Source organism: Cervus canadensis, chromosome 12 (assembly GCF_019320065.1).
Source record: "Cervus canadensis isolate Bull #8, Minnesota chromosome 12, ASM1932006v1, whole genome shotgun sequence".
In the NCBI taxonomy this organism is placed as follows: Eukaryota; Metazoa; Chordata; class Mammalia; order Artiodactyla; family Cervidae; genus Cervus; species Cervus canadensis.
This window is the reverse complement of record NC_057397.1, coordinates 77,312,469-77,330,153: the sequence shown is the minus strand read 5'-3', so window position 1 is coordinate 77,330,153 and position 17,685 is coordinate 77,312,469. Positions and strand designations below refer to the sequence as shown.

The window sequence follows — 17,685 nt, the reverse complement described above, 5'->3', positions numbered from 1 at the left end:
GACAAAGTCAATGGATCAGATCTGACTAGGTAAGATAGGCACTTTGGGAGGATTGTCTATAGCTTCTCCAGTCCTGTGTAATGAGCTGGAAAAGCAATTTACTAAGTTTAATGTTGTTGTTCAGTCGCTCAGTTGTGTCTGACTCTTTGCGCCCCCATGGACTGCAGCACGCCAGGCTTCCCTGTCCTTCACTGTCTCCCAGAGTCTGCTCAAACTCATGTCCATTGAGTCAGTGATGCCATCCAAATATTTCATCCTCTGTCACCCCCTTCTCCTCCTGCCTTCAGTCTTTCCCAGCATCAGGGTCTTTTCCAATGAGTCAACTCTTCACATCAGGTGGCCAAAGTATTGGAGCTTCAGCTTCAGCCTCAGTCCTTCCAATGAACATTCAGGACTGATTTCCTTTAGGATGGACTGGTTGGATCTCCCTGCAGTCCAAGGGACTCTCAAGAGTCTTCTCCAACACCACAGTTCAAAAGCATCAATTCTTCAGTGCTCAGCCTTCTTTATGGTCCACTCTCACGTCTGTACATGATTAATGGAAAAACAATGGCTTTGATTATACGAACCTCTATCAGCAAAGTGATGTCTCTGCTTTATAATATGCTGTCTGGCTTGTCATAGCTTTTCTTCCAAGGAGCAAGTATGTTTTAATTTCATGGTTAATGTAGAGGCTGGAAAAAACTTATTCCAACCCCCAAACACTTTATGCCTTGAGACCATAGCTTATTCACCTTGTACGGTCTGGTACTTTGCTTTCTCTGTCAATTCATTTTAATCTCTTAAAAGATGCTGTTGTTCTGCTGGAAAAAGCAATAAGCTAGAGCTCAATTTTTTTTGTATGCATAAAATGCATCAAGGAGAAAATAAGCCAGGCAGTCATTCATATTCTAGTATTAATAACTTTACAGGGCATTTCTTCATTCTAAAAAGGAAATTCTTATTTGAAATTGTTAGAAGAGGGGCATTAAAAGAGAAAAGTGATCATTGTGCAATGAATTCTTCCTGGGAGGAGGATGAATTGAAATTGTCAGCACCGAAAATATTCTTGGCTTGCCTTATCATTTTTCCCAAGGAAAGTCAGTACTTTGTCATATTGTTGCCATTTCCAAATAATACCTTTTTTTGAAAAGTTTAAACATCCGTGAGTCTTCCACAATTTTCTCACCCTGAGTTTTACCATCTGCCAGGTACCATGTGCGGCACATAACATGCACTGTCTCATTTGATCTGCATGCCAGCCTTATGAGGGCCATGCTGCTAAACAGGCTTTAGCTGTCATTCAGTCGCTCAGTCATGTCCGACTCATTGCGACCCCATGGACCGCAGAACACCAGGCCTCTCTGTCCATCACCAACTCCCGGAGTTTACTCAAACTCATGTCCATTGAATCGGTGATGTCATCCAGCCATCTCATCCTCTGTCGTCCCCTTCTCCTCCTGCCCTCAATCTTTCCCAGCATCAGGGTCTTTTCCAATGAGTCAGCTCTTCTCATCAGGTGGCCAAAGTATTGGAGTTTCAGCTTCAACATCAGTCCCTCCAATGAACACCCAGGACTGATCTCCTTTAGGATTGACTGGTTTGATCTCGTGTCCATAAACAGGCTCTAAATGGTGTTTATTCTGCATTTTAGATATTTTAACTCAATCTTCACATCCACCCTCTATAGGTCCTATTATTTCCCCATTTCACAGATAGAGAAACGGGGATACAAAGAGATTTGCTGACCTGCCCAGTATCACCTGATCTTGTGGGATCTTGCAGCACACTGTGGAGCTGTGATTTATATCCAGGGCTTCTAGCTCCAGAATATACTGTTGTATATTGATGTTATCATTATCAGGGGGAAATAGAAGCACAGAGAATAACAACTTGCCCCGAGTCACACAGGCATGAATAATGGAGCAGGGTCTCAGGTTCAGGCAGCCTGCAAGCTGCAGCCCTCGTATCCTGCAGATCGCCTTTTCTGATCAGTCGTTTCTAAAGCCGCACACCCTTGCTTCCACTCAGCACAGATCTCACTGAGGCACTTAAGAAAAGATAATGGTGAGAACAGGAAAGGAGGAAATTAGCTTTATCATTTATTTAGCTTCCTGATTAGTTTGTTTACTTGGTTCACTGTTTCCTTTCATTCTGAGTCAATGCGGAATAGTGGTTCATTAAGAGAGAGTTGAACAGATTAGTTGCCAGAGTGAGAGACGACCCTAACTTCATCTAGAGCAGTGTTTCTTATCTTTAATGAGCATATGAACCCTGAAGACCTGGTGAAGACGCAGATGCTGACTCAATAGGTCTGGGGTGAGCCGAGGTTCTGCATTCCTCGCAAGCGTCCAGGTCATGCCAATGCTGCTGGAACATGATCCGTGCTTTAAGTAGCAAGGCTGGAGTATTGAGCTTTTCCAAACTGATCAGAAAGATTTACCCCGGGGCCCAGAGTTAAAATGGGAAGGAAGACATTTTCATAAATGGAAGAACACTTAAGGAGTTTGGTCAAATCAACCCATGACCCATGAAATAAGATCTGAGCTACACAGATTCAATCTTAGGATTGAAAGGACCCTTAAAGGTCACCTGGTCCAAACATCCAGCCAATATTTGAATCTTCTTGGATCCCTGCCAGGTCATCTCAGCCCTTGAGTTAAAGAAGTATTTGCCATGAATGGAAATAAACATTCAATAGAACAAGAGAATTTCAAGATGGTGCCTGAATCACAGAAACAATCAAAGAGCAAACGGCTTTTGGAAGAGCTGTGATGTCTCACGCTAGCGCAGACAGATGTTTGCCTCTGTGCTACATTTTTAGAGTCTCTGGATATTGATTCAGAAGTTTTCAGACCTACCATTTCATAATAAAAGCAGTGCACTCTGTCAGAGGGCCACTTGGGAGTGCTTCTTCCCCTATGCGTGCACCCCGCCGTGAGTAGAGATGTCTGTGCTGACTGGCAGGTGGGAAACGCCACCGGTGTTGGCTGCCGGCTACTTCTTGGCAGCACTGACGGTAAACCAGGGCCCTTGAGAAACCATATTTTCAAGGATCCAGCATCCTGCAACAATAAACGATTTACTCTCACTTTGATTTTACGTGCGTGCATCATGTCCAGCTGTTTGCGATTCCGTGGACTGGGGCCACCAGGCTCCTCTGTCCCTGGGATTCTCCAGGCAAGAATACTGGAGCAGGTTGCCGTTTCCTCCTCCAGGGGGTCTTTCAACCCAGGGATGGCCGGTGTCTCCTGTGCTTCCTGCATTGGCGGCAGAGTCACTGAGCCACCTGGCGACTGGCCTGAACCAAAAGACACTTGTGCGTGGGGCCTTCTGACGGGAGCTGCCAGCTTCTCCTTCCCAGTTTCTCTAGTCTCGGGCTGGCGCCTGATGGTTCTCTGCTTTCTGTTCCAGGTGCCCGGGGACAGCGAGAAGCAGTGGAAGCCAGCCCTGGTTGTGCTGACTGAGAAGGACCTGCTTATTTATGACAGCATGCCACGGAGAAAGGAGGCCTGGCTCAGCCCGGTTCACACGTACCCACTTCTTGCCACCAGGTAGCCATGGTCTTGTGTCTGGGTGTGAGGACTTTGCTGTTTGAATCTTTTAATCAATGGTAATTATTTCAACATGTGATATTACTGCTTCCTCTTGCAGCAGGAGCTGAGAGTTCCTCCAGAATGTAGGCACACATTTTTAGCCACTTAGATTAATATCATTTCTGGCGATATACAGGGCAACACAAAGCCGTTTCTCCTTAATGGGAAACAGTGACTCCAGTGACATGGTCGCAGCCCAGTCGCCTTCCCGGGTCTGCATCCCATCCACCTTCCAGGGTCTGCATCCCATCCGCCTTCCCGGGTCTGCATCCCATCCACTGTGAGATGAACTCCACACGTGTGTCTACTCTTGAAGTTCAGGTAGAATCAAGTAAGGGTCTTCACTTGGTGGCACAAAGAATGTCATGTAGGGAAGTCCCACTGTGCTTTTGAAGCTCGGTCAGCAGGAGACCCCGTGGCAAGTCCTTCTGCAGCTGGGGTGCTTCCCCTGGAAGTGGGGCTGCTGGGGTCTGTGGTCAGCAGCTTCGGTGCACTTTTGTTGTTCATGTGACTTTATCCTAGCTCACCGTGTGCTTCAGTCCCTTCTCTGAAGTCCCGTATCCTGAGCTCCAAAGCACATCAGAGCAGACTCTTGCTTTCAGACCTGGCTCCTGCGGCTGGCTTTCTGTACATGCTTTTGATAATGGGTTTACTTTTCACTGCTCCTGCCACGTCTGTTTCTCTACCTAGAAGCTCTGTGTCCATAATGTCTGTGGCCCCTGCTGGCATAGTTGCTGGCAACTTGGGGCCCTTAAACGTCCATAGAATGAATTGTCGAACAATCTGGGGCAGGCTCTGAAAGGAGTTTGGTCCAACGGACAGAGCGTAGTGGACTGAGGTTTGGGGGCATCTGTTCTGGGTCAGAGATACAGTCGAGATGGCTTCTCCTATCCGAGTGGATTGAGATGCCAAACAGGTTATATTCAAGGCTCAGGTGCAAGAAGAGAACAAGACCCAGTAGCAGAGCAGAAGTGCCACAAAAATAAAAACGACAGCAGTGACCAGAGCCGAAGCTCCCTGAGCTCTCCCCTGCTTACATCATGGTCGGCGATGGGGAACAGCACGGGCGTCCTGAGAGTACCCATTGTTGGCCTCAGAGGTGAACAGAGGAAGCCTTCAGGGGCTGGGAACCAGGCCTAGATCACTTACACATTCATCAAGTAAATAAAATGAAATAAAACAGTAATTTAATTTTTTTGTCCTTCAGCCTCAAAAATCTTGGCAGGATAACTATTAAAATACTATTCATGTTTCAATGAAACCTCAATAATCAGAATACAAGTATCCTAAGATGTTCCTGCAAAGATTAGGGCTGTTCCTTGGGCTTCGTTCAAATTCAGCCCAATCCCTGTCACTTTCCGCAGTTAATATCCACACTCTTCATCCACTGGTGTTCAGGTTCTAAGACATTCCTGTAATTGAAACAGAAAGATTAGACCGCAGTCACTGTCTCCCAGTTACTAAGAAGATGTATTGGACTCATGCCTCTTGGAACGGTTTTCAGAAACAAAAGTTTAAAGAAGGTAAAGTTTCTAGGTACTTTTCAGGCAACTTGAAAATAAAACTTACCTTAACACATAGCGTTTGTCTCTCAGTTTCTGAGCATTCTGACTAGTGGAGGCTGCTGTTTCAATCCTGTGTGTGTGTACTTATTGATTCAGGATTTTAAACATTCAGTTCCTTGATTGCACTGGCCACATGTCAAGGATTCAGTAGTTGGGGCCGGTGGCCACTGTTTTGCATGGCAGGATCTAGAACAGTTCCACCATCACAGAACATTCTGTTGGACAGCAGTGCCCTGGAGCATACATGACTCCCTCGGAATTTGTCCCAAGCCGTCCGTCGGAAGCTTAGGCTACCCGGGGAGGTTTCATCCCCCAGACCCTTCAGGGTGTCAGCACAAGCCGGGCACCTGTGGCTCTTTGTGACCCCATGGACTGCAGCAGTCTCCCCATCCATCACTACCTCCCAGAGCTTGCTCAAACTCACATCCATTGAGTCAGTGATGCCATCCAACCATCTCATCCTCTGTCGTCCCCTTCTCCTCCTGCCCTCCATCTTCCCTAGCATCAGGGTCTTTTCCAATGAGTCAGCTCTTCACATCAGGTGGCCAGAGTATTGGAGTTTCAGCAAATGAACTCTTAAAAAAACAAAGTCCCCTGAAGGAGGGACGGGCACACGGACACAGTAATTGGTAGCTGGGTAGCTGTCAGTGGGCACCAAAAGCACCCATCAGAGACTCACCAGCCATACGGATGTCAGGTCTGCATTATGCGCAAAACACACAAAGAACCTAAAACTATAAGCCTGCGTCCAATATGGAGACAGAAGATGGAATTTCCATTCCATGCAAACTGTGCTCATTTAGAACAGAAGATGTAACATTTAAAAAGACCAGTGTCCAGGGGCTTCTCTGGGGTTCAGTGGTTAAGACTTCACCTTCCACTGCAGGGGGTGCAGATTGGATCCCTGGTTGGGGAGCTAAGACCCCACCTGCCTCGCAGCCAAGAAACCAAAACATAATATGGGAGCAATATTGTAACAAGTTCAATAAAGGCTTTAAAAAGAAGGAAAAAAATCAGGGTCTGCCATCTAAATACAAAGGCGACGTGCTGGGGATGCCTGTCTTCCCGTCTTGCCACCCCGTCCCAGATTACTGACCTCTGAACTGCAGAACAGCTCATCCTGATGTGTGTATTAACCCCGCGAGCAATGATAAAATCAGGCCCGTAATTGTGCCCCTGACCTCCAGCTGGAAGCCCGGGAGGCAGCTGAGATGTGGAGGCCGCAGTGGCAGTCTCTCCTTACTGCAGCCCTGCCTGGAAGCGGAGGAGCTGGACTCCCATCCTTGCTTTCTCTCCCACAACAGGGCTTACCCCGGCGGTCACGGCACCTCCCTCCTTCCCAGCCTACTCTGTTCATGCCCTGGGTCAAAAGCTGCCGTCTGCCCAGCCCAGCGGGGGATGCACTTTAGGGAATCGGGCTTTTAACTGAACTTTCACTTGCTCATCAGCTCCCGTGTTTGCCTACATTGGTCCTGGCTAGCTTCTTGGACCCTGTGCGTGTGTCTCGAAAAAGACTTTTGGGCAACAAACAGCAAGGAAGACGCGCCCTCCGTCTCCCCGTGTAATCACAGTGGAGACGCAGCCCCTTTGCAGCCGCAGGCTGGGAGCAGCGTCCCTGCCCTGAAGGCGGACACGGTCCCTGCGCAGCAGGCCGGTTCTCCTGTTACTGGAGGGTGTGTGGTGGGTCCGGCTGCTTGTCACTCAAAACCCAATCAACAGGCCAGGTTGGTGGAAAGTTTGCTTTATTTCAGGGGCCGGCACTGGGGGTGGGGGTGGATGTCTGTGCAAAGGCCCGGCCCTCCCCTGACAAGCGGTGAGAGCTCTCACAGACAGACTGGGCGGGGGCCTGCAGAAGCAGCGCCGGCAGCTCTGACCACTCTTCAGACTGGCCCTCAGTGGGCTGACGGGCATTGTCTTGGTGGTTTCGGGGACAGTTCATCCTCAGTTCCGGGGCCATTCGTTCTCATTTCTCTGGGGCCGGTTCTCAGAACTGTGGCAGCTCGTGTCCTGGGTAATGTCTGGTCATCGTGTAGCTAACTTCTCCCACCTGGTGTCCTAGTATCAATAAGACCGTTCGCAGGATATATCTCAGAATATTATCTGCAGCCCTCGAGAAAGAACTGAAGGCCCTTGACCATGCCTCATGACTAGATTGTTAGTATTCAGTCTCCGGGACTGCTTTCCGTTGTTTTCTCATTTGTCACTTTTCTGATTAAACGCATCCTTCGACTAGAGTTTTCCACACACAAGAGGCAGGGGCAGGCAGGGGATGTGGGTGGGGGCACGGACCACAGGGCCCCGCTCCGTTTTGCTCTGAGGTGGGGGCCAGGCGTGGCAGACGCCCAGGGAAACCCCGGTCCTCCCACTATAGAAGTCACCCCAGCGCTTCCTCTGGGAAGGAGAGCTGCTCCCCAGCCTCATGCTGAAGTTCATCGAGCGACTCTTTCATTTACTTCTTGTGTGTTCCGTGCACGCACCTGTGGCTCTGTGCGTTTGGTATATGAGCGTTCAGGCACATAGCCTGTCTAGTAGCATTATTTTTCCGAAGAAGAGGAGTCGTGTCTTTTTAAAATTTCTTTTGAAGACCTTCTCTTAAGGTATTATTTATAAACAGTGCTGTACACGAATCTTAAATGTGTAGTTCACTTAATTTTTATTTGTAGATACAGAGCCACTTCGTCTAAAGTTTTATTATAGGTTAGGGTGTCTGCTAATTAATCATCCTGGGTAACTTTATCATGAAGGCCATTATGTACCATCTGCAAATAGCTAGACCCAGCTGCTAATAAACCCGTGGCTGACCTTTGTGGAAGGAGCGTAAACAAGGCCAAGGGCTTTACATGGATTCTACCTGAGTTTGCAAAACTTGCTCAATTTAAGAATCACCTGGCTATTCATTAAACATACTGGTCCCAAGCACCCTGCCCTGGAGATCCGGGCTCAGCAGGCCCGGGTTAGGAGTCAGGAGTCTGTTTAACAAGCATCAGATATAGTGCTCAGAGTTACCACGTTTAACCCTCGCAGCCCTACGAGGTTTGGGTTTCATTCCTGTTTCACAGAGAAGTGAACTGAGGAACTAAGAGGTTACGTAACTGACCCACTGTTGTACAACTGGTGAGAAACAGACCCGGAATTCTGATTCTGAATCTGCTGTTGTTTTAAAAGATTTAGTTAGTTTCAGCTGCTCTGGGTCTCCGTTGCTGCGTGCACTGACCGGGAGCTACTCCCTCGCTGCGATGTGAAGGCGCCTCTTGTGGAGCTCAGGCTTCAATAGCTGGGCACATGGGCTTAGTTGCCCTGTGACATGTGGAATCTTCCCAGACCAGGTACCGAACCCCTATCCCCTGCATTGGCAGGCAGATTCTTCACCACTAGACCACCAGGGAAGCCCTGAATCTACCTTCTTAACCACCATTCAGTAAAGTCAGAATGGTTGCTCCGATGGGTAAGAATCTGCCTGTAATGAAGGAGACTAGAGATCCAACCAGTCCATCCTAAAGGAGATCAGTCCTGGGTGTTCATCGGAAGGACTGATGCTGAAGCTGAAACTCCAATACTTTGGCCACCTCATGCGAAGAGCTGACTCATTTGAAAAGACCCTGATGCTGGGAAAGATTGAGGCAGGAGGAGAAGGGGATAACAGAAGATGAGGTGGTTGGATGGCATCATCGACTCGATGGACATGGGTTTGGGTGAACTCCAGGAGATAGTGAAGGACAGGGGGGCCTGGCGTGCTGCAGTCCATGGGGTCGCGAAGAGTCGGACACGGCCGAGTGACTCAGCGACAGCAACTGCACCATTCTCTGCAGCCTCCAGGAGCGTATTTCCTATTCCCTGAAGATCAGCTGGCTCTTTGAAATTGCTGAGTGGATCATATAAATCTTTCCTTAGTGCTCCTGACAACTTAGTCATAAACAGAGAGGCGTTCAGAACCTCCAGCAGAGTGAGGACAGAGCTGGGGACTCTCTGAGACCTGGAATTTATGGCCAGGACTTAGACCAGGGGCTCTCAAAATGTGGTCCCCAGCCAGGAACGTGAGCACTGCCTGGAAACTTGGGGCACATTGCAAATCCTCTGTCCCACTTCAGAAGAATTAAATCAGAAACTCCAGGACTGGGGCCTGGCCCACATGTGAGGGCACAAGCCCGCCAGGTGCCTCTGATGTGGGCAGATGAGAGTCCCTGGTTCAGGAGACTCTACTGGCTCCCAGGGTTCCTGGCGGGAAGGAAACACTGTGGCCAGGACCAGGGCCTTTGTCCTCTGTGTTCTTCAGAAGCAGCACTTTGCTTCAGGCAGTGGTGACCACTGATGAGTTAGTTCAAAGGCTGTCCTGGATCCAGGTGCCCACAGGGTCATCAGCAGTTCCCAGAATGTGTCTATGGATGCCCTGCTCTTCCATCTTATAGGCATTTCCCACTGGTCCTTTGCTGTCTACCTCAGCTTCCTCCAAATGACTGCACGGTGCCCCATCAATGGATCCTCCAGGACACAGGCTGCTACTGCATAGCCATGACTCAAGTACAGACTCGTTTAGCATAAGGCCTGACACATGGCTACAACAAAATACCATAGGTCGGTAATTATTTTCTCAATTGTGGCAGCTGGAGGTCTAAGATCAGGGTACCAGCAAGGTTTGTTTCTGGTGAGAACTCGTGTGTGTGTGTGTGTGCTGCATCAGGGTCTTAGTTCCCTGGCCGTGATCAGACCCGTGCCCCCTGCATTGGGAACACAGCGTCCTAACCACTAGGCCACCACGCAAGTCCTGAGAGCTGTCTGCTTGATTTGCAGATGCTGTCGCCTTGCTGTGCGTGGTCACAGGACTTACTTGTGTCCCTGAGGAGAGAAAACTTGAGCTCTCTGGGGTCTCTTCTTACAAGGACACTAATCCCATCAGAGCAGGGCCCCATCCTTGTGACCACATTTAACCTTAATGACCTTGGTTCTGTCCCTAAATACAATGACATTGTAGACTGGAGCCTCTCTATATGAACTGATGGCTGGGGCAGAATTCAGCCCGTTGCACCGGCACAGGACGGCCTTGTTTAACATGATCACGCAGCAAGACTGGCAGCTGTCAGTCCTCGTGCCGTCATCTCAGCAGTCCTGGGAAGCATCGGTCGGAGTGTCAGAGGGCCCTTTCTCTTGCAGAACTGTCTGGGACTGTAGCCAGTAGGAAACAGGTTTCTTCTAAAATCAAGTCATCCCTCAGCTCAGACATTTCATTGATTTGCTGATTTCTTTGTGGTTCTTTTTTTGGGGGTGGGGGGGGGAGGGCATCCAGGCATATCAAACGTATATTTTTCTGGAAGATGAAAATGTGATTGTGTTTCAAGGCAGACGCACTAGAAACGCTCACAATGGTCTTGGTGTCAGCTGCCACAGGAAGCTTCCAGGCCATCACTCCTTCCACTGACAGCATTCCATGCTGCCTCTGTGCCCAGATGGTGCTGCTCACAGCAGTGTGCTCAGGAAGCTTGCAAACATATTGTAATTTTAGCTCCTCTCATCCCTCAGCTATTTATGAGGCCTTGGGAAAGCATTTTTTTGCTTAGCCAAAGCTTATTTGATGTTGCTGAACGTTAAAAAGAAAGAAAGAAAGGTGTTCTTGCCCAAACGGAGTGTCTTATCTTTTGTCACTGTCGTCATCATTAGCAAGTGAGACAGGTCTACAGAGAACGAGGATTAAGGTCACAATATTTCTGGAATTTAGAAGAAGTGTAGCCCAAAAATTCTGCCCACCCAGTCCCAGGGGTTGGGGAAAGTTTCAGAAGCACAGAGCTTGTGAACAGAATGACGCTGCTCTGAGCCCAGTTTCCCGACCTGTCCGTTTGGAGGAGCTGCAGAAAAGCAACCCGGGAACACGCACTGCTCCCCCTGACGTCACTCGAGGGCCGAGACGCGCAGCGTTTGTCTCGGGGAATCTTCGGTGCCTTAGCAGCTAACCTGTTTCTGAGTGCTAAAAGCAGGCGCAGACGTTTTAGGAATGCTTCCCACTGGGGAAGGCTGCCCAATTGCATCTGTCAGACTAAATTAGAATCAGCCTGTGGCTTTCACTCTGAGCCTGGGAGGCCCCTCCCTCTCGGAGGACGCGGGCATGTTCCGCGGGCTTCCCCGCGTGCCCGCGAACCCACGTTGTGTCAGGCGGCAGTGCGGGGTTGGCCCGCGCACCGGCCGTCGCGTGTGTCTCCGCGTGTCTGCTGCCGCCCCTGCCGTCGCTCGAGCCGGTGCGGGAGCCCTTCGGACGGGGGGCGGATTAGCTGAGCAAGGAAATTCGTGGACTTTGGAATCAGACAAGCCCGGAGTCAGATTCTGAGACTTCTGCTTGCGATGGGGCAAAGTATTGATATCAGTTCCTCTGGATCCAAGTCTCATCTACAGGAAGCAGTAACAGTAACTTCTGCTGCCTCCAGTTATCGATAAGATGGATTTCTCAATTGCTCTTACAGTGAGTGTAAGCGTTCAGCACGTAACAGGTGTAATAAGTGGTGGATAAACGCCAGCAGTCGTTATTATTGGAGAAAGTAATTGGCGTTAATGCATGAATGGCTGAAAAGGAATTGGATCTCTTTAACCCTACACGTGATCCTGCATTTACCAAGGACTCCTAGTGTCTTACGCCAAAGTCATTGAGCTATAAGGACGGGGCTAAGAAAGACTTGTGGGTTTGTCTGTAGGGACGAGGACGTGTGAGGAGGACGTGTGAGATGGACGTAGGGACCTGGAACCCCTTACTTCATAGCACGAAGCTGGTCCTGAGTGCTGCTGCGGGGAATGCATGGCAGGCGGTCACGTGGCTCTGAAAATGTACCTGGATAAGCCTGGTCGGAACTGGGCTCCTGTCTGCTTCTCCTTTGTTTAACAGGTCTTGGCTTGCACTCAGTATCCCTAATGATGTCCCTTTCTGAGAGATGGGACCTGGCCTGGTTCCTTTGCCACCATGTTTAGATGGAAGAAGTTTAGAAGGTGCAGTCAGGCAGGTGTTCAGTGATTCTTGGTCGAGGAACAACAGGCTTGTTCTTGGGCAGCCCCTCCTGTCTGATGGTTCCGGGAGTATTAGGTATTCTTCCCCTTCACTTCTTCCTGGAGACTGTTGACTGTTGGGCCCCAAGTTATGGTGACCAGCTGATGAACCAGAACTATCGAAGGGGTCTGACCAGTTGCTTTTCCTTCCTCTTTTATTTTTCTGTGGCTTGCACCGTGGCATGTGCATGGAGATACTAATTACAGCAATTAAGGAAAATGAGGGTGTAATACTGCTTAGCAACCCGGTTACCTAATCTGTAATTTTACTAATTTGGCTGAATCTGTGTGCTGCAACTGTTTTGGTTTTAATTAAGGATATTAATAATAATGTTTTAATGGAACATTTTATGTGACATTCTCTAACGCCTTATCCAGAATTAAATTAGTACATAAGCATCCCTTGTGAGGTAGGGTTTTCTGTTTCTGTGTTTTTCTTGAAACTAGTCAGACAAAAGGGGCCTGTCTGAGGATCAAGAAACGATATGCAGTCTCACCTCACACCTCCGTTGTTGGTGGAGAAGCCTGTGGGCTGGTCCCCACAAGGACAGCTACTTCTACTGCCAAGTTCCCAAAATCTTGGACAGAGAATTTGACTTGAAAGGGGGCTTATCACACAACCTCTTTGAGCCTCCTGGTATCCACCGCTTTGGGCATAGGACGTAATTTTAAAACATTTCACCCTTTCTTTTTGTCTGATAAAAAGATAGATGGGTTAGGCACCCATTTATTTATTGATAGTAGTGCACATGTGCTCATGTGTGTCCGACTCTTTGCAGCCCCATGGACTGTAGCCCACCAGGCTCCTCTGTCTGTGGAATTCTCCAGGCAAGAACACTGGAGTGGGTCGCCACTGCCTCCTCCGGGGACCTTCCCAGCCCAGGGATCCAACCTGCGTCTCCTGTGTTACCCCTGAGCCGCCAGTGAGAGCACTAGTTGCTAAAGATGGATTTGGAAGCAGAAACAGGAAATGGATGTTAGGCTAATCTCATACAACATTCAATCCCAGTTACCTTTCCAGATCATATTTTTTCAGGATGACTTAATCTGGAAATTAGCATTTAATGGATGCAAATCCAAGTTCTTTGGATTGAGCCATAAGTGCTCTTTGGTATGGTTGAGGGTCAGAGAATGGAGACAAGTCGTAATATCTCATAGCAGTAATTAATCAAACCTCTTGGAAAGGAGTCCTCTTTGTGTTCCAGTTGTTCATTCAGTCATTCATTTCACAAATACCTACTGAGTGTCTGCCATGTGCCTGGAATTGTTCTAGGTGCTACGTGTACAATAGGGGATAACCAAATAAAAAGCCCTGCCCAGATCAAATTAATTATAATAATGATTCTTACAGTATATTCTGTGCCTGGTGCTGTTTCAAACAGTATTCCTAAAACCCAGTTCATCCTAACATACTGCTGATCCATCCCAGATTGCACCTGAAGACCCCGAGGCACAGAGAGCTCAAGAAACTTGTCAAGGGACCTCCCTAGTGGACCAGTGGTTAAGAATCCACCTTGCATGCAGGGGACATGGATGGGTTCGATCCCTGGTCCAGGAACTAACATCCCTCAGCTGTGGGGCAGCTGAGCCCATGAGCTGCAGGAAAAGATCTTACATGCCGCAGCTAAGACCAGAGGCAGCCAAATAATTTTTTCTTTTAAGGAAACTTGTCAAGGTCATACAGTTGGCTGAGAGCCAAGACTGCGTGTCTGCTCCCGCCTCTGTGCTCTGACACCGGTGGCTTGCCTCTCTTGCCCCGCTGTCTCCTGTTACACGGTCCTATTCATCTGTTCACCTGCCTGCACTCCTACACTCACTCACAGGGAGTGTAAACTCTTGCTGGAGTTGGTGGCTTTGCTTCCAACCATGGGAATGTGTATCTGAATTTTGTAACCAGGAACAAAACACGTCCTTGGGCTTCTCAAGCCGTTTCAGAGAAAACTTAGAAATTGAGTGTGCACTACAGCTTGAAAACTTGTCCCAGGGTACCAGTATTTTTTTCTTGTTGGGTAAGAAAGTTATCTTCTCTAGGGAGACAGCATTTTCTGGGTTGCTATAGTTTAGTCCCAGCTGCAGATAAGAAACAGATGGTCATATTTTTAAGGATACACAAATAACTTAAAATGTAAAATAATTGAAAGATAAATAATAGCTATTTCAGAGTCTTCCCCTGGGACTACAGATCAGGAAAGATGTTTGGAAAGAATCTTGGGAGGAATATAAAAAGACCGTTCCTGGCAGGATGGGGGAAAGTCAGGCCAACAGAGTCTATCCTTAGCCTTACCTTTTCCAACGTCCAAGTGATGACTTTTAAAATCTTAATGTCCAGCTGACATTTACTCGGTACATAATATCCCGAACCTGGTTACTGTAATGTGTTCCCAAATGCACTCGGCAAGTGAAGAGCCCATTAAAAACTTTTCAGTGGCCCCACATTTCAAAGGATTTCAAAATAGGTCAAGTGTGTGTGTGCGCATGCATAGTGTTCACCTTCTACTTGAATTCACGTTTCAAAAACGTCTTGAAAACCTTGTGTTCATGCAGTTACTCAGCCAGTATGTGTTGAACTGTGACCATAAGTCAGGTAGGATCCTAGACACTAGGGAATCCATGAGAGATGGGACAAGCCTCCTACCTTGAAGGACATCTGCGGAGATGAGGTGGTGATCATGAAGCCATAGGGTGGGGACTTTCCTGGCGGCCCAGTGGTTAAGGCCCTGCAGTTTCAACGCAGGGGCTCAGGTTTGATCCCTGGTCTGGGGACTAAGATCCCACCTGCCATGCAGCCAAAAAAAAGGAAAAAGTCCCTGCTCTGAAGCAGTGGATTGGTGATATGTGTGGAGTCCAGAGGACGGGCACCCACCTTCAGGGGATCCATGCTACGCTTGCTCTGGAGCACCAGCAGTTTGCTGAGCTGTCAGCAGTAAGCTGCATCCCCCAACATCTTCCTTCACCCGGAACCTGTCTGTGTGAACACCTGAGCAATGAACCGCACACTCAGAGAGGCGCCCAGGAGCTCCCACGGGCTCCAGCCCCGGCAGGCTCAGCTCATCCTAGATCCCAGGAAGCAAGTCGTCTGCTCCAAGCGTGGCTCTCACATGGCCCGCAGAGGGCTCAGATCTCAAGGCGAGAGCACGTCCATCCCAGTGAGAGCGCTTCCATCCCAGTGAGAGCGCTTCCATCCCAGTGAGAGCGCTTCCCGCCCCGTGAGAGCACGTCCACCCCGTGAGAGCATGTCCATCCCCGTGAGAGCATGTCCATCCCAGTGAGAGCATGTCCATCCCAGTGAGAGCACTTCCATCCCCGTGAGAGCACTTCCATCCCCGTGAGAGCGCTTCCATCCCAGTGAGAGCACTTCCATCCCCGTGAGAGCGCTTCCATCCCAGTGAGAGCACTTCCATCCCCGTGAGAGCGCTTCCATCCCAGTGAGAGCGCTTCCCGCCCCCGAGCCGCTGGCCGCAGAGCTGACTGGTGCACAGACGCTGCAGATGCGTGTGCCTGCCTCCTCCCGCCTTCCCATTCCTCTCTCTCTTCTCCAGACTGTGTTCTCAGTGGTTTCTGATGCTCAGTTAGAAGGAGAGGGAAAGGGCTCTCTGAAGGCCCCTCAGGGCACCCCGGAATCCAAAAGGACCCTGAAAGCTCTGCCAGCAGGTCTCAGCTCTCTCCTGTTTCATTTGCTGGTGGCCAGTAGGTGCACTTAAGGGGTTAATGAGGTCACAAGTGTAGATTTCACCCCACCTGAATCAGTTAGCTTCATCCTGAGAAAGGCCATTTCTCAGCCTGCGGATGTCAGGTAACAGGAGCCAGACATGGACAACTTAGACAAAAAAGACAGGAACCAGTGCAAGACAGCGCAAATGACTTCATCTAGTATTCTGACTCGGAATTGCCACCAACATTAAACAAACAAAACATATATTCCAAAAAAAGAAAAAATGTATTCCACACTAAGTCAGAATGTATATATTTTTCAGTGCCATGGAAGTCCTGATTCTAAACATTAAAGTGAAAGATTTGGGTTCATTTTAGTCCCATAGACTTGTAAAGCTAATCTTTACATTGTGTGCTATTTATTGCTTAGAGAAATTTTTAAGAATTTTTTTAAAAAATAAGTAGAAATAAAACCACCCACAAAATTGCTTGACATTTTAATGGATTTGTTTGCAAGCTTCTGTTTTATATCATTGAATTGTGTAGTAAGTTAGTAAGTAAGTTAGAGTCGCTCTTTGTGACCCCATGGACTGCACAGTCCATGGAATTCTCCAGGTCAGAAACCTGGAGTGGGTAGCCTATCCCTTCTGCAGCGGATCTTCCTGACCCAGGAATCGAACCTGCGTCTCCCGCACGGCAGGCGGATTCTTCCCCAGCCGAGCCACAGGGGAGCCCACTGAGCTGCATACCTGCGCTCAGTAGCTCAGTAGTGTCTGACCCTGGTGACCCCATGGCTCATAGGCCCCGCCAGGCTCCTTTGTCCATGGGACTTTCCAGGCAAGAAGACTGGAGTGGGTTGCCATTTCCTCCTCCAGGGGATCTTCCCGACCCAGGGATCAAATCTGCATCTCCTGTATCTCCTGCATTGGCAGGCGGGTTCTTTACCACTGAGCCGCCTGGGAAGCCCTGCTTACCAAGAGTCTCTCCGTGAATATAGGTGCATTTCCCCACATTCACAGATATTTACAAATAGTTTGTTAGGTCTATGCCGTTCCCCATCCTGAGGATGTGTTCCTGTGCGCCTTGTGTAGATATCTGATGTAGGCCGTTTGATTTTCACCTGGAAGGAGTATCCTTTTGTTACCAGTATGCACACTAAGTAGCAGGGAAAAAAATTTACTCTGCCTCAGTTTACATACTCAAAAGAGCACATAATTCAGTATGTCTGCTGTTCTTCACATGGCAAATCAACTTGCTCTTTAACACAGATATTTGATAACTCACACTTGAAAGTGCAAGTCGCTCAGTTGTGTCCAACTCTCTATGACCCCATGGACTAAACAGTCCATGGAATTCTCCAGGCCAGAATACTGGGATGGATAGCTGTTCCCTTCTCCAGGGGATCTTCCCAACCCAGGGATGGAACCCAGGTCTCCCGCATGGCAGGCAGATTCTTTACCAGCTGAGCTATCACACTTGGCTAGTTGAAAAATCTGTTTTTCCTCTTCCCTTTTCTTCGTCAATGAGAATTTGGTAATAAGACAAAGAACAAAGTACTCCAGTAGTCCTTCCTCCAAAGGCACTTTTTTCCCATCATTATTTCCTATAACAGTGAGTTTCCCCATCAAAACGCCCTGTGCCCGCTGTGGGTCAGCTTCATACAAGGCTTGCTCAATCCTTGCTGTACTGGGTTAGTGATTTCATTCCTTACATCCAGACTTAGCAAATGCAAAATTTCTAGCAAATTGCATTTTCCAGTTATTATTGGCTTTAATTTTAGTGTCTCTGGAGGAAAAGAAGTCTGGGTGAGAAGTGCCTGAGCACGGGACGCTTCCCGTTTTCTGCCTCTAAGTGACGCTTCTGCTGGCCATGGA

At 48.6% G+C, this 17,685-nt stretch overlaps 1 protein-coding gene across 1 annotated transcript in view; it reads left to right on the top strand.

The window, feature by feature from the left end:
* Positions 1–17,685, top strand: part of SNTB1 (syntrophin beta 1) — a 237,273-nt gene that overhangs the window by 203,284 nt on the left and 16,304 nt on the right. Inside the window, exon 4 of the mRNA XM_043483100.1 lies at positions 3,394–3,533. Within this exon, the coding sequence (XP_043339035.1) occupies positions 3,394–3,533 (140 nt within the window). The remainder of the gene's footprint in view (positions 1–3,393; positions 3,534–17,685) is intronic.